The sequence below is a fragment of the Microcaecilia unicolor genome, chromosome 6 (assembly GCF_901765095.1).
Source record: "Microcaecilia unicolor chromosome 6, aMicUni1.1, whole genome shotgun sequence".
In the NCBI taxonomy this organism is placed as follows: domain Eukaryota; kingdom Metazoa; phylum Chordata; class Amphibia; order Gymnophiona; family Siphonopidae; genus Microcaecilia; species Microcaecilia unicolor.
Window position 1 is genome coordinate 17,881,022 of NC_044036.1, and position 16,278 is coordinate 17,897,299.

The window sequence follows — 16,278 nt, forward strand, 5'->3', positions numbered from 1 at the left end:
CATGTACAAGGCTGTGCAGGCTTCTGTTTCTGTGAGTCTGACGTCCTGCAACATTCCATGTAGAATCTCAAATAGTAGCAACAGTGGAGGAGTGGCCTAGTGGTTAGGGTGGTGGACTTTGGTCCTGAGGAACCGAGTTGGATTCCCACTTCAGGCACAGGCAGCTCTTTGTGACTCTGGGCAAGTCACTTAACCCTCCATTGCCCCTTGTAAGCCGCATTGAGCCTGCCATGAGTGGGAAAGCGCGGGGTACAAATGTAACAAAAATAAAATAGAAACAGAGCCTGCCAATGAGGTGGCAAGAGTGGTTGCATTAACATAAACTACACTACACACAATGCCTAGCTCACATGACCTAGCAGAGAAATAATAACAAACATTAACCCATTCCAGGGTTCCACTGTAACTTAGGCAAGGCTGTCAAAAGACAGAACAACCCTCATGACTGCATTTTGCGTCATCTGTAAAGCTTGTAACTGAGTCTTTTTCAGACCAAGCAATAACCCATTAGAATAATCAAAATGTGGGGTAAACAATACTCTGAATAACTTTTCTAAAATTGTCTTGTTTGAGAAAAGTTTTCAATCTTTTCAATATTTACAAAAATACATCTTTAATCACAGTTTTGTACATGCCATTTAAAGCTCAAAGTAGTGTCTCGTTATTACTCCCAGGTTTCGAATCTTACTCAAAATCTTAATCGTAATAGAATCATGTACAAATTCTAATGGCATATCACCACTCACTTTGGTAGATAACAAAAGAATCTGAGTTTTTGCTACATTTAATTTGAAATGATTAGATGTCTGGATGGGTTGCAAATAGGATCTTAACGACAAAGGTAACATCAATGGTAGCATCAAGAGGTACAAGAAATTGTATATCATCTGCGTACATCTTAAAATCAAGCTCCGGATCGTTGAATAATCAACAAAAAGGCAATAAAAAGTTGTTAAGCAAAACTGCTGACAAAAATTGGATCCTTGTGGGACTCCTGTTTTCAAGAGGATAAAGACAGACTTATCATTCATTTGACCAACACTAAATTGTCTTCCATCAAGAGAGGATGCAAACCATCTCAAGACATCACCATCAATTCATATTGTTACAATGTTAATTTTCAAACAACTTCCTTTAATTGTCCTATTTCCAGTGTTTACTAATGGTTGATACCAAATGATATTTTTTCCATTGACAGTGTAATATCCCAAACTCTGGAAATAATCCTCCCGATATTCAGCGCTATTTAACCAGTCAGAAACAACCCCTGACTGGTTAAATGGTGTTTTTGTGGATAACCGTGAGTATTCAGCGGGAGATAATTGTAACTCCCGCTGAATATTTGCGGTTAGCATCTACTGCCAAACCGGCTATGTCATGTGACTTATTCGATTAGGTGTGGCTATTCAGTGCCAGACTGAATAAGATTAGCGGTTAAATCGGACCGTATAAAAAGCAGTCCTGTTTTTAACTGTTGTAACTTAACTGGTAAGCCACCGAATATCAGCTTAACCAGTTAAGGGCCCCTTTTACTTCTGCTGCAGTAACCCAACGTTACTTCCTGTATAGCGAGTGATAAGCCCATGTTGGGCTTACTGCCGCTTAGTAAAAGGAGCCCTAAGTGTTTAGCGGCCAACCCCCCCCTCCCCCCCAGGATATTTAATGCTGGTTACCAGAAATGGCCCCGACATTGAATTTCCAAGTTTAACACTGATGGTGGGTGACAAAATATTTCATCATCCTTTATTACCTTTATACTGGATTTACACAGCAACCAAACTAATTAATCCAAGGGTAACATATGCAAATTTAATCCTTAGAATGAGGATCTCATGGGGGAAGGCACTGCTTGCCCTGGGATTGGTAGCATGGAATGATGCTAGTTTGGGTTTTTGCCAAGTATTTGTGACCTGGATTGGCCACTGTTGGTAACAGGATATTGGCCTAGATGGTCCACTGATTTGAACCAGTATGGCCATTCTTACGTTCTTAACTGAAAAAGAAGATTGTAATTTTATTAGTATCTGATACATTGCTTACATTCATGAAGGTCAGTGTAGAGCAGGATGTCAGGACCAGGAGTCTTCTGCTTTCATGATCTCTAGGTTGCAGGGTCAGAGGCAGCAGAGTGTCTGGACTGGATCTCTTTCCCCTGTCCCTGAATCTAGGTAGTAGGGGTAGCAGCAGGCCTGGTGCAAGAACCCAGTAAGCAGAGTAAGCATGATGGGGGAAGGGGTGCCAAAAGCCAGGGCCGTGCCTAGGGTCTCTGGTGCCCCCCTGCAGACCATCAGTTGGTGCCCCCCCCGGACCTGCCTGGCTCCAAGGCACGTCTGGGGTGCGATGGAGGAAATGGCTGGGTTTGGCCTGAGCCTCCTCTGCTCCATCCCCGATTCCCCAGCGCTTTAAATTTACCTTGCTCCGCTTCCGACGTCTGCGCAGCGTCAGTGAAAGCGCTGCCTGTCTGACGTCTCTCCATCAGCCTTCCCTTCGCTCGTTTGTTCCCTCTGTGTCCCGCCTTCTTCTGATGTCATTTCCTTGAGGGCGGGACACAGAGGGAACAAACGAGCGAAGGGAAGGCTGGTGGAGAGACGTCAGACAGGCAGCGCTTTCACTGACGCTGCACAGACGTCGGAAGCAGAGCGAGGTAAATTTAAAGCGCTGGGGAATCGGGGATGGAGCGGAGGAGTAAGTTTTTAAAAAAAATACAGCTCGACAGTGCAGCGCCCTTGAAGGCAGGCGCCCCCCCTGCGGCGCTTACCGCGCTTACTGTGTTGGCACGGCCCTGCCAAAAGCTGCTGCAAACTGTGCTTACATGTTGTGCCAGGCACCTCTCTTCTCACTTTACTAACTGCTGCAGCTCCCGCATCTCTCCAGTCTCCCTCTCACTCCACCCAAAGAAGCATCTCCCCCCTCCATGTTCCCCCAAGTCCAGAGAGTCTCTTTCTCTCTTCATCCCCTCTTTTCTCCCTTCCAATTCCCTTCTCTCCTGCCAGCAGTCTAAGCTTCCTCTCAGTCATGGCAACACCAGTGGCAATGATATAAGCAGACTTCTTCGCAGCCCCAAAGGCCTTCTCTCAGTCACGTCCCACCCTCTCCGAAGCAACATCCTGTTTCCTCATTAGAACATAAGAATAGCTATACTGGGTCAGACCAATGGTCCATCTAGCCCAGTATCCTTTTTCTAGCAGTGGCCAGTCGAGGTCACAAGTATTTGGAAGAAACCCATATAGAGGCGCAAGTACATGGAACCAATTTTTGTTGATTGTGATTTGATTTGCTTTTGATCTGAGGCTTGTGATTTATTTTATTACTGTGTGTGTACTTTATAATCCACCAAGAACAAATAGAAAATTATAATAGACGCCTGAACCTTCGCGTACTGAATTTCCCTAAGCTCTTAGGAAGTTCCCCGTTGGATTTATTTAAAAGATACCTTAAAGAAAATTTAAAAATTCCTACAGATGCTATGCCTCCAATAAATAAAATTTATTACATTGAAAATTCCAGAGGGGAAGTGGGAAAGACAGGAACCGAGGGTGAAGGTCATATTGATTTAAATAATGTTTCGCTTTTATTAGAACAATCTTTGGAAAATGTAACACAAAGAGCTACTCTTCTAGTATCGTTTGTGTTTGAGCAGGATTCCAATTCTATAATGAGACTGTACTTCAGAAATGCAAAATCTCTTTTTGGAGGAGAGCGAGTGTGGATTTACCCTGATGTCACCAAACAAACTCAGCAAAAGAGAAAAGCATTCCTTGCTTTGAAAAAAGGGACATTGGAGGTTGGGGGTTCCTTTTTCTTAGCATACTCATGCAAATGTATTGTAAAGCTGGGATTAACAAAATATGTGTTTTATTCACCAGAACAGCTCAAGTCATTCATAGAGATGAGACAACTGAAATGAATAGTAGAATGAGAGATATGCAACCTTGTTTAATTATAATATATGATAAGTAACCTTCTCTTTTCATTAGCCCCACTGTATCATAGTTTGTGGTCTAAGGAAGCATGATAGTTTATTTTGTTGATTTTATTTATGTCTTTTGTAAAATATTTTGCTGTATTTCAATGACCTTTATCGTTGTTTAAAAGGTTGAAATAAAGAAATATATTAATCATAATCCACCAAGAACTCAGGATTGTGCGGAATAGAAATTTGAAATAAATAAATAGTTGCCTCAGAGCTTCTGATCAAACAGATCCTGCCCAGGCAGCACCTTCTGCTCCTACACTCTCTTCTCTCTCCAATCTTCATCTTAGCTTCGATTGGATGGGACCGATTTGGACACTGTCATGTCCTGGGCAAAGAAATACCCCTATGGCTTCTCCTTCTGGTTTGGCAATCTCTTTCCCACCCTCTTCATCACGCACCCTGAGTACGTTAAGACTGTGTTTGGCAGAGCAGGTAAGGAACCATCACACACTGGACTCTGCTGAGCTGAAGTTCTTTGGTGAAATGAATGTTCACGAGTGCTGTGTGTACATTGAAAGGTACCTTCTACCTGCAAATAAATTAGAATGCTTTGTGAGGTTGAGCCGACTACACGGCATCTGAAGTGTGAGGGGGCCCTTTTACAAAGGTGCACTGAAAAATGGCCTGCGGTAGTGAAGACGCGTGTTTTGGGTGCACGCAGAATCATTTTTCAGTGCATCTGTAAAAAAATACCTTTTTAAAAATTTTTGCCGAAAATGGCCATGTCTGAGACCTTACCGCCAGCCAATGACCTAGTGGTAAAGTCTCACGTGGTAACCGGGTAGTAATGACCTACACGCGTCAAATGCCACTTTGCGTGCATCCGATATGCACATCCGAAAATTATTTTTCAGACGTGCGTATCGAACATGCGCCAAAAATGAAATTACCGCAAGAGCACGCGGTAGCCGGGCAATAATTATTTTATCGCGTGTTGCGCACACATAGAGGGGCATAATCGAACGAAAACGTCTATCTCCATGGGTGTTTATCTCCGAGAACGGGTACGTGAAGGGGCGGACCGAACTGTATTTTTGCAAAAAATAGACGTCCATGTTTTATTCGACAATTTGTGAGCTGGGCGTTTTTGTTTTTCAGTGATAATGGAAAATGAAAGCGCCCAGCTCAAAAAAGAATAAATCCAAGGCATTTGTTCGTGGAAGGGGCCAGGATTCGTAGTGCACTGGTCCCCCTCACATGCCAGGACACCAACCGGGCACCCTAGGGGGCACTTTTACAAAAACAAAAAAAAGGTAAAAGAGCTCCCAGGTGCATAGCACCCTTCCCTTGTGTGTTGAGCCCCCCAAATCCCCCTCAAAACCCACTGCCCACAAGTCTACACCATTACTATAGCCCTAAGGGGTGAAGGGGGGGGCACCTAAATGTGGGTACAGTGGGTTTGGGGGGTTGGATGACTAATAAGCATTAAGCAGCACAATTGTAACAGGTAGGGGGGGGATGGGCCTGGGTCCACCTGCCTGAAGTCCGCTGCACCCCCTAACAACTGCTCCAGGGACCTGCATACTGCTGCCAGGGAGGTGAGTATGACATTTGATGGTGAAAATAAAAAGTTGTGAAACATCATTTTTTGTGGTGAGAGGGGGTTAGTGACCACTGGGGGGAGTCAGGGGAGGTCATCCCCGATTCCCTCTGGGGGTAATCTGGTCATTTAGGGCACTTTTTGGGGCCTTATTCGTGAAAAAACAGGGTCCAGGAAAAGTGCCCTAAATTCTAGCTACAAACGCATACTTTTTTCCATTATTGGCGAAAGGTGCCCATCTCTGTTCGGGTGATAACCATGCCCCAGTCCCGCCTTCACCACGCCTCCGACATGCCCCCGTCAACTTTGTACGCTTCCGCGATGGAGTGCAGTTGAAAACGTCCAAGTTCGGTTTTCGATTATACCGCGTTATTTGTTTTTGTGAGATAAACGTCCATCTTCCGATTTAGGTCGGAACTTGGGCATTTTTCTTGTTCAATTATAAGCAGGATAGACTCTTACACAGCTTAGTAAGAGGGCCCCTTAATCCCTAAAATCTAGTCAATGGTTTATCTTTAAAAAGCAATTTAAATCTGAGGAGAAATTATCGGGCAGCAACCACGTTTCCATGCAAAGCATCGATCTCTGTAACCCTGTGATTCCTCTATGGTCTCAGAGCTCCTTCTGTTGACCGCTGGCAGCAGGGTTAAATTCTGCTGCTGGGTTTATGCAGTAAAGAAATCCTGATCTTTCGGGGCTTGTGATGGTGAATGTTTACATGTGTTGAACATGCTTACTGTACATATGTGTTGAACCTTGCAGATCCTAAGGCTTGGACCTACAGCTTTTTGGAACCCTGGATCGGTAAGCACACTCACCTCTGATCTCTCTTCTTCAACACAATAAAGATTATTTAAGAATGTTGTAAGGGCAGGAAATGCAGAACCTGCAGTATTCATAGCAGCCTGAATATGGAAGGACAGGGCACTGTGCAAACGATATGGCCCATCAAAACACCCATATTGCTGCCCCTTGTGTCTGTGAACTGAGGGGGAAATTCTGTAACTGGGCACCACAGTTTAAGTACCTAGATCCAGAGCACCGAACACTGCTTCTGCGATGGCATCTGGGTGCCAAATTTCCATTAAAGAATGCTAGCACAAATCGTCATCAATGCACCTAATTTTGGCGCATCCGTGTCAATAGCAGGCGTAAATGCGTGCACCCAAAGCAGCACTTTAGTGTATAACTTACATTTCCCATGCAATCACATGTAAATAACATAAACGAGCCATGCTCCTCCCCTGGGAACGCCCTCCAAGCATTTGCAATGGAAGCAAGTTGCGCAAATCATTTAACGAATAGCGCTGAGCCATAACCTAGCGCTTACATGCGCGTGCGTACGCTTAACCTTGCAAGTGCTAGTACTCTATAAACATGGTGCTTACATTTAGGTCAGTCAAAAAATGTAGGGATGGACGAATGGTTTTCCAGTAGAAAACAGAGGACACACTTGAAAATGTGTCCTGGCTAGGTTATTGGTAGTATCAACTGTATCAAGATCCTAAAACATCAAATACGTAAGGGACTCAACACAGATCCATGTTTCTGCATCAGAACGCCTGCATCAGGAGTCGCACAATCTTATGAGAGTCCTACTTTAATGGAGTGGAGGAGAAGCCTAGTGGTTAGTGCAGTGGAGTATGATCCTGGGGAACTAGGGTGAATTCCCACTGCAGCTCCTTGTGACTATGGGCAAATCACCTAAACATCCATTGCCCCAGGTACAAATAAGCACCTGTATATGACATGTAAACTGCTTTGAATGTAGTTCCAAAAACCACAGAAAGCCAGTGTATCAAGTCCCATTTCCCTTTCCCTCTTTGAGATTCTAGATAGAATGTTGCTAGTGGAGGAGTAGCCTAGTGGTTAGTGCAGTGGAACATGGAATGTTGCTACTACTTGAGATTCTACATGGTATGTTGCTACTATCCGAGATTCTGTTGCTACTATTTGAGATTCTACATGAAATGTTGCTACTATCCGAGATTCTGTTGCTACTATTTGAGATTCTACATGAAATGTTGCTACTATTTGAGATTCTGTTGCTACTATTTCAGGTTCTACAAGGTATGTTGCTAGTGGAGGAGTAGCCTAGTGGTTAGTGTAGTGGATTTTGATCCTGGGGAACTGAGTTCAGTTCCCACTGCAATTCCTTATGACTCTAGGCAAGTCACCTAACCATCTGTTGTCCCAGATACAAAATAAGTGCCTGTATATAATATATAAATGCTTTGATTGTAACCACAGAAAGGCAGTATATGAAGTCCCCTCCCTTTTTGCCACAGTTTTTATGCATTGCCCTCTTTCCTTACTTGATCCAGTTATTGGGGAGACATTCCTTGGCCAGAAGCCATAGACCATGGTTTTCCAACAGTCAGTCTGAATATACACTGAATCAGCTCACAACTTTACAATAGCTTAGCCTCCTTCCCTTGAGAGATTCTGAACATTACCTCTGTAGTATCCTCAGCCCTGTGTAGGGTTTTAGCTTGAATCACAGGGCTGGATCTCACAAAGTGATGTAACCAGATATTTGTTACTGGTGTCCCTGGCAGGGCAAGGATTGCTGCTCCTCTCTGGTCCAAAGTGGCTCCAACACCGTAAGCTGCTGACTCCAGCCTTTCACTACGACATCCTGAAACCTTACACAAAGCAGATGTCAGACTGCACCAAGATCATGCTGGTGAGGACTCTTATGTCAATTGTTCAAGATTTTAAAAATCATTTTCTGGTACACTCATAGACTTTCTGCGTTGACGAGGGCTAGAACAGAATGATGACAAGGTGATCGTTATTGCTCCTTGAACAAAATAAAACCATCATCTTTGTCCACTGTAGTAAAGCAAATGAAATAGTGTCATACTTAACAGAGACCTTCCAGAAGAGGACAGCTCACCAGTTCCTCAGATGCTGACTAAGATCAGGTCATGGTTCCAGCACTGATGGATATTTATAATTCATCATCAAACATTCACTATAATCACATCATGTTGCCGAGCAAGGCCATGGCTTTCTGAATCTTGAGTTTTGTATCTCCCTTGAAGTTGAGAGAGAGAGAGAGAGAGAGAGATACTTCTGTTACCATGGGTAACAGTACTCTGTAGGATTATTTTTAATATGTTTCTCTTATTCTCTTCAGGACAAGTGGGAAAAATTTGCCAACGAGGACAAGTCGGTGGAACTTTTCCAGCACGTCAGCTTGATGACTCTGGACAGCATCATGAAATGCGCCTTTGGTTGTAACAGCAACTGTCAGAATGAAGGGTCAGTATCCAAAGCTTTACACCACATCAATTAACTTTCAGTCACTTGACCTGTAGTCCCTCCCCCCCCCCATTATTTTGATAATTAATCTCAACAATCATGATCACACAAGCATCCCATAGAAAGGCCGGTTAAGATTTGTGCTAATGATTCTTTGACTTTGGCTGTCATGGTCTATTGTTTTGCTGTGACTGCAGCTGCTCCCATGAAGCTGCTGCCCTAGGCAACCACCTAGGCTAGCTCAATGATTGGGCCGGCCCTGTCAGTATCCCATTCTGCTGAATCCCAGTGAAATCCCAAACGGTATCTTGCAATGCTGACTGTATAGACTGGGAAAATATTCCTCTTTGAAGACCTATAAGGACTTGATTCACTGAAGCCTTTTTCTCAATCATTGTTTATGAGGAGCAGTGGCGTAGCCACAGGTGGGCCTGGGTGGGCCAGGGCCCACCCACTTAGGGCTTAGGCCCACCCAACAGCAGCACATGTTTAGCAGTAGCTGGTGGAGATCCCAAGCTCTACCAGCTGAAGACTTCCCCCTGATGGTAATGAAAACGCTATTCTCCACAATACCAGCACCTGCACATGCTCAGTTTTCAGCGCATGCCTGCTGCAGCCTTCCGAGGTGGAAAGAAGCATTTTGCTGCCAGTTGAGATGTCTTTTGGTGGTGGTGGGGGAGAACATTTGGTGCCCACCCACTTCTTGCCTAGGCCCACCCAAAATCTGTTGTCTGGCTACGCCCCTGATGAGGAGGAACCTTGATGAAACAGGACATAAATACAAGAATCTAAACTGGAGTGAGAAAGTCTGAGCTTAACTTGGGACCATCTTGTTGTAGCAGAAGGTAAACAGAACAGACTTGCAGGAGCTGGAGGGTGGGGAGGATGATTGGGAAATGGTCTCTGATCGGGGTAATGAGGAGCAGCTGTGGAAACCATGTGGGGAGGAGGCTATGGAGTATGATAAGACGGAGGTAGCTGAGGGGCTGGAGGAGGAGTGTATAGAGATTTCAGCTCTAGCACGGACCCAAGGGGGTAAAGCAAAAGATTTCCTGTCTGCTACAATACCAAAACTGTTTAAGACTGGGGAAAGAAGGTTGTTGCAGTGGGGAACAAGTCTGTGGAGGATGTTAGCCTGATGAATTAACTATGTGAGCAGAAGGGAGCATTATGAAGGAACATGATGTGGGGAAGAAATTAAATGAAACTGTCTTGTTGAATGATTTGAAATTGTGTGAAGAAGTGCCCGGAGGGGACAAGTCTGATGAAACTGACAAACTGCTGGGGAGTTAAAGCAGCGTCAGAAGCAGGGGCCGTGCCAAGGGTCTCTGGCGCCCCCCTGCAGACTATCAGTTGGCGCCCCCCCCCCCCCCGGTGAAAATGATCGCTCACCACTTACCACACTGACAGGAATTGTCAGCAATATTCTTAGAAAACAAATTGCTATACATTGCAAAATAAGGTTTAAATTCTCAAAGTGCACATATTCCAAACACTAAAATGAAAATAAAATGATTTTTTTTTCTACCTTTGTTGTCTGGTGATTTTCTTTTTCTGATCATGCTGGCCCAGTATCTGATTCTGCGGCTATCTGTCCTCTTAACTCCGTTTCCAGGGCTTCCTTTCCATTTATTTCTTTCCTTTCCTCCTTTCTTCTTCATTTCTGGTCCTCAGCTTCTGCCTATTTTCTTCATCCATGTGCAATTTTTCTCCTCTTTTCCTTTTCCCTCATTTCATCTCCTTCATCTCTCTTCCCTCCCCTTTATGTCCAGCAGTTTCTCCTCTCTCCCTGAGCCCTGCCCTGCAATCCATATCCATCCATATCCATCCATGCCCATCTGTCCCCTGCCCCCTCCATTCATCCCTATCCAGCAATTTCCTTCTCTCCCTGAGCCCTACCCTCCCATCAATCCATGCCCATCTGTCCCTTGCCCCCTCCATTCATCTCTGACCCTATCCAGCAATTTCCCTCTCTCCCTGAGCCCTGCCCTCCCAATCCATGCCCATCCATGCTCCTCTGTCCCCTGCCCCCTCCATTCACCCTATCCAGCAATTCCCCTCTCTCCCTGAGCCCTGCCCTGTAATCCATATCCATCCATGCCCCTCTGTCCCCTGCCCCCTCCATTCACCCTATCCAGCAATTCCCCTCTCTCCCTGAGCCCTACCCTCCCATCAATCCATGCCCATCTGTCCCTTGCCCCCTCCATTCATCCCTGACCCTATCCAGCAATTCCTCTCTCTCCCTTCCATGAACCCTGCCCTTGCATGCTCCTCTCTCTCCCCTGCTCTCCGGCAACTATTCCCTTTCTTTTTTTTTTCTTTTAATTTTACCTCCGTGACCACCCGGCAGCGCAGCGTCAGTGCAGGAGGCGGCGCTCCCGACGTGTCTAGCCTTCCCCTTCGCTCATGTTCCGCCTTCTTCTGACGTCAAGGAAATGACGTCAGAAGAAGGCGGAACATGAGCGAAGGGGAAGGCTAGACCGGGAGCGCCGCCTCCTGCACTGACGCTGCGCTGCCGGACGGAGGTAAAATTAAAAGTATTAAAAAAAGAAAAAGGGATTTGCGACAGGAGAGAAGAGAGCACGGGCAGTTGGGCAATGGAAGTGGGAGGGCGAGGAGGTAAGCATGGTGCGGCGGCGCCCCCCAAATGACGGCGCCCTCCTGCCATGCTTACCTCGCTTACCATATTGGCACGGCCCTGGTCAGAAGTAGCTGGACACTTGTTAAGACTTCCTAAGGAAGTGAGTTGGACTATGTTAAGAAAAGGGAATCAATAAGGGTTGTGCCCTGTGTGGCTAAGGATTAAGCCAAATAAACCCTTAATTATAAGAAGCCTTGCAGTTGCTGTGCATTTTGTGGGAGCTGGCTGTAAAATACTGAAGGGTGACAGCCATTCGGGAAGGGTGTCAGAGCCAGTGAGTACGGAGCGAGGACAGGACAGTGGTTGGAGCTTTCTGACCAAAGCTAAGCAGGATCAGCCCTGGCTGGTCAGTGGAAGAGGGACCAGCTGACAATAGCTAAGAGAAGTTATCCTTGGAAACCCTGTGGGAGACTTAAGGCTTGTAATTTACAATGGGCAGTGTATTGCTTTGTTGTTAAGTTAAAAATAAAAACATATTTAAAGATAAAGAATGAAAAGGTGTATGCACCTCATAAGTTTGCTTGCTTTATTTTGAGTGAACTGAAATGACGGCTGCGTGGGGGAGGAGGGGGATGGAAAGTGGAAACAGATTACAAATTGGCTTCCTTACCTTGCTTACAGTGGATTAGATAGGTTCACTTCCACTCTGGTCTTGGGCAGCGCTTTCTCCCTTCTCCATCCCCTCCCGAGTTTTGCATTTCTCCCTCTCTTCTGCCTGTTCTCCCCGTCCGCGTGGTCAGGCCATTTTTACTGCCCTGAAGCGCCGTTCTCCCTCCAGCACCGGCAATTCCCATAGTCAGCCTTCTGCCAGCGTGCGTCATCGGGGCCTCTCCTCAGACGCGCGTCCCACCTTTGCGGAAAACAGGAAGTTGCAGAGTAGACGGGACGCGCCTGAAGAGATGCCTCGACGACGCACGCTGGCAGAAGGCTGACTATGGGAATCGCCGGTGCTGGAGGGAGAACGGTGCTTCAGGGCAGTAAAAGTGAGCAGACCACGCGGACGTGGAGAGCAGGCAGAAGAGGCAGGAAAAGATTGGAGCCTCGCTTGGGAGAGGGCAGAAAAAAAATATTGGCAAGAGGCGCATAGGCGCCATTTTTTCTACAAACCTGTTTGGGGGAGCGACTGCTCCCCCCCCCCTAGCTACGCACTGGAACTGCTTTCCCTTCACGTTGCCCAAAGAATTCATGCAAAAACAGTACTGGAATGGTTTCTTCTCTAATCAAGCTTGTAGTTTGAGTCCATAGCAGTTCATAAGTTTCTTATGTTTGAACTAGCATTTCCAGGACACAGCCTAGAGCTGTGCCCTTAACAAACCTCTCTCTGACCGGGCGATTTCGTTGGCTAGGACTGTCCCAAGAACAGTCTCTGTCTGTACCCTCCACGTGGCTGCAGCTGAGGATATGGGTTGTTTTCTCCTTCCAGAAGGTTATCAATAGAAATCAAAGAAAATAAAACATGGAAAAGAAAATAAGATGATACCTTTTTTATTGGACATAATACATTTCTTGATTAGCTTTCCAAGGTTGCCCTTCTTCCTCAGATCGGAAATAAGCAAATGTGCTAGCTGACAGTGTATATAAGTGAAAACATTCAAGCATTACTATGACAGTAAAATAGATACCATTGGAGATTCTACATGGAATGTTGCTATTCTTTGAGATTCTACATGGAATGTTGCTATTCCACTAGCAACATTCCATGTAGAAGGCTGCGCAGGCTTCTGTTTCTGTGAGTCTGACGTCCTGCATGTACGTGCAGGACGTCAGACTCACAGAAGCAGAAGCCTGCGCGGCCACATTGGTGATCTACAAGGGCCAACTTCTACATGGAATGTTGCTAGTGGAATAGCAACATTCCATGTAGAATCTATAGAAATCAAACAAAATAAAACATGGAAAAGAAAATAAGATGATACCTTTTTTATTGGACATAACTTAATACATTTCTTGATTAGCTTTCGAAGGTTGCCCTTCTTCGTTTTATTTTGTTTGATTTCTATTGATAACCGTTAAGAGTGGACTAACACTACTACCACACCTCTCTCCTTCCAGAACAAATTTTACTCTCTCTCTCTCTCTCTCCAGGCAGGTCACACAACAGCATTTCCCCAGTGAGGTCCGGCCACCAGTTCTTTCCCCTTCTCTCACTGACCAGGCTTTGCATTAACTTTAGGATCCTCTTCCCCCTGGGTTGGGTAGCCTGTTTACCCCTTTGCAGCTGGTTCTCTGTGAGGAAGGTCTCTTCTGCCTCAGGCAGATTGCTCTCCTTCTCCTGTCCTCCCCTCTCAGATAACAGCAGGCTTGTTACATTAGCAGTCTTCCTGGAGAGAAACCGGTCCCACCAGTTTGCAAGCCTCACTGGTATACTGCTTCCTGAGCCAGGAGCACAGGTTGGATCTAAGTCCTATGTTCTTTTGGACTGACTCCTTTCCTTCCAGGAAAGAACTACAGGTGTGGAGCACCTCCCTGACTGAGACCATGCCAGGTTTTCTCCCTTCCAGGAGTTCTATGTCTGTCCTGAGTAAGACATCACTAAGCACTACTGGGAAGGGTTTAGAACCTGGGGAATCTGCCCTCTTGGTAATTCTGCTGCAACCATTCCAGGGACACACACCCAGCTACCCAGGTAAATTCTTCTTCCTTTAAATGGTATTTCCAGTGGCAATAAGATATGAAAAACACAGTGGCATTCCTAGGGGGGCTGACACCCAGGGCGGATCGCTGATGCGCCCCGCCCCCCGGGTGCAGCGCCCCCCCCCCCCCCGGATGCAGTGCGACCCCCCCCGGCGAAAGGACACCCCCCGCAAAAGAACCCCCCCGGGTGCACGCCGCTGGAGGGGTGCCGCGCGCGCCTGCCCTTCGTTCGTTCCATGCTCCCTCTGCCCCGGAACAGGAAGTAACCTGTTCCGGGGCAGAGGGAGCATGGAACGAACAAAGGACAGGCGCACGCGGCACCCCCCCCCCCAGCGGCGTGCACCCGGGGCGGACCGCCGCCACCGCCCCCCCCCCCCCCTTGGTACACCACTGGAAAAACAACAGGGGAACCAGGAGGGTGTCCTATACATCACACCAGACATGCCCCATGTTAAATTCCTAGGGTAAACTCAGCCTGTGACTGTGAGCAGCTTACAATATGCTTACCGCTGAATATCGACCAATGCTTTTATCTATGATGTAAACAAGTTTTTCAGGATATTTGATTTTTTGGTGGGGCCTGAAATTAATTTGGGTAGGCCCTAGGCAGTATGGATATTGACACTGCCTCCAGTTCTGTTATTGACCTGGGTCTCGGCTACTGACTGGGTGGGCCTGAAACGCAAATTGGAGGCTCCACGGCTCACCCACGGCTGTAACAATAAGAAGAAAGCACAATGGGTCTCAAAGATGGGTATGAAGGAACAATAGAGACCCGACAAGAGCCGTGTTTCGGCAATCTGCCTGCTTCAGGGGTCAACAATGTATTGTTCCAACTGTGTAATCCAATAACATTTAATCCAACATATGTTCTCACTCCAGACACAACTCTGGCTCCATCCTTCTCCTCCCGCTGTGACCTCTTTCTGTGGTTGCTAAAACCACAGAAAGGCGGTATATCAAATCCCATTTCCCTTTCCTTTTCCCTGAACCATGTGATTCCCTAAAGCCCATGGAATTGCAAAGTTTGGGAGGGGGGGGGGGGGGATCATAGCGGAAGAAGGAAGATGGGGCGTGAGTTGCACCGGGAGCGAGAACATATATTAGATTAAATGTCATTCGATTAGACAGAACAATACACTGTTGACCCCTGAAGCAGGCAGATTGCCGAAACACGGCCCATGTCAGGTCTCTATCGCTCCATCATACCCATTTTTGAGGCTGCTCTTTCAATTCCTTCTTCTTCGGTTGGTTCATAACCCATGGTCATACCCATGGAAGACACTTAAAGTGTGATCAGATAACATATTGGATCTATTGAAGGTCACATTATACTTGAATCTAAAGCTAATTGCGCAAAACCAGAGGTTTTCATTTGACTGAAAGGTAAGTTATTTTCAGCTTGTGGATGAGATTAATCCTCCGCTTTTAGAAATGATTATGTAGTAACGGTAGATGATATCATACCAGTGCATTATCTGTGCCACTTAATAATGGCCACTAGGGATGGGCTGTCATAAATGTCAACAACCTATGTCACATACTGATAACAAATGAAAACAAGCAGAAAAAAATGTGTCCTTTTTTTGTTTTTTTTTTGCTGATAATACTACACACTCTTTGCAAATATTGCACATATGCCTGAACCATTGTGCATGCGTGCATTATTTTCAAAGAGGGCAGGAGGAGACAAAGTGTAAAAAAAACAGAACCCAGGGTCTTCTTCACAGGAGATCAGGGAGCAAGGAGAGGCTGTCTGAGCCGCCCGTGGTGTAAAATAAAAGTGGGAGGGCGACCAAGGATACCAAAGACTGAGAAGATGTATAACGAGAAGTTTATTGAAGTATGAAGACTCGACACAATGTTGTGTTTCGGCCGTTAGGCCCACATCAGGAGTCTTATTTGCAGATAACTTCCGAACAACTGATGAAGGAAGATCTTCAGTAAAAGATAGTCTTTAAAAAGACCGTTGTGGGAGCAAGCGTCCTCGTTCCTCTCTTTGCACGCTTACAGAGTTCAGTCGTAGTAGTTGCATCTATGTGACTAACTTAATCACAACTCAGACTGGAGCTCACCCAGAAGTCAGATATTACACTTAAAGACTGCATCTCCAAAGTCACTCTACATGGCACACCAAACATATAAACAACAACAACAACAACAAACATTTCTAAAGCGCTACTAGGGTTACGCAGCGCTGTACAATTCAAACATAGAAGG

The 16,278-nt window shown here is 45.9% G+C and overlaps 1 protein-coding gene across 2 annotated transcripts in view; it reads left to right on the top strand.

The window, feature by feature from the left end:
• LOC115471796 (cytochrome P450 4B1-like) overlaps nucleotides 1–16,278 on the top strand; it is a 165,914-nt gene that overhangs the window by 37,124 nt on the left and 112,512 nt on the right. For both annotated transcript variants that reach the window (XM_030205629.1, XM_030205630.1), the window contains exons 2-5: nucleotides 4,264–4,408; nucleotides 6,279–6,320; nucleotides 8,075–8,202; nucleotides 8,659–8,783. In XM_030205629.1, coding sequence (XP_030061489.1) covers nucleotides 4,264–4,408; nucleotides 6,279–6,320; nucleotides 8,075–8,202; nucleotides 8,659–8,783 — 440 coding nt within the window. The remainder of the gene's footprint in view (nucleotides 1–4,263; nucleotides 4,409–6,278; nucleotides 6,321–8,074; nucleotides 8,203–8,658; nucleotides 8,784–16,278) is intronic.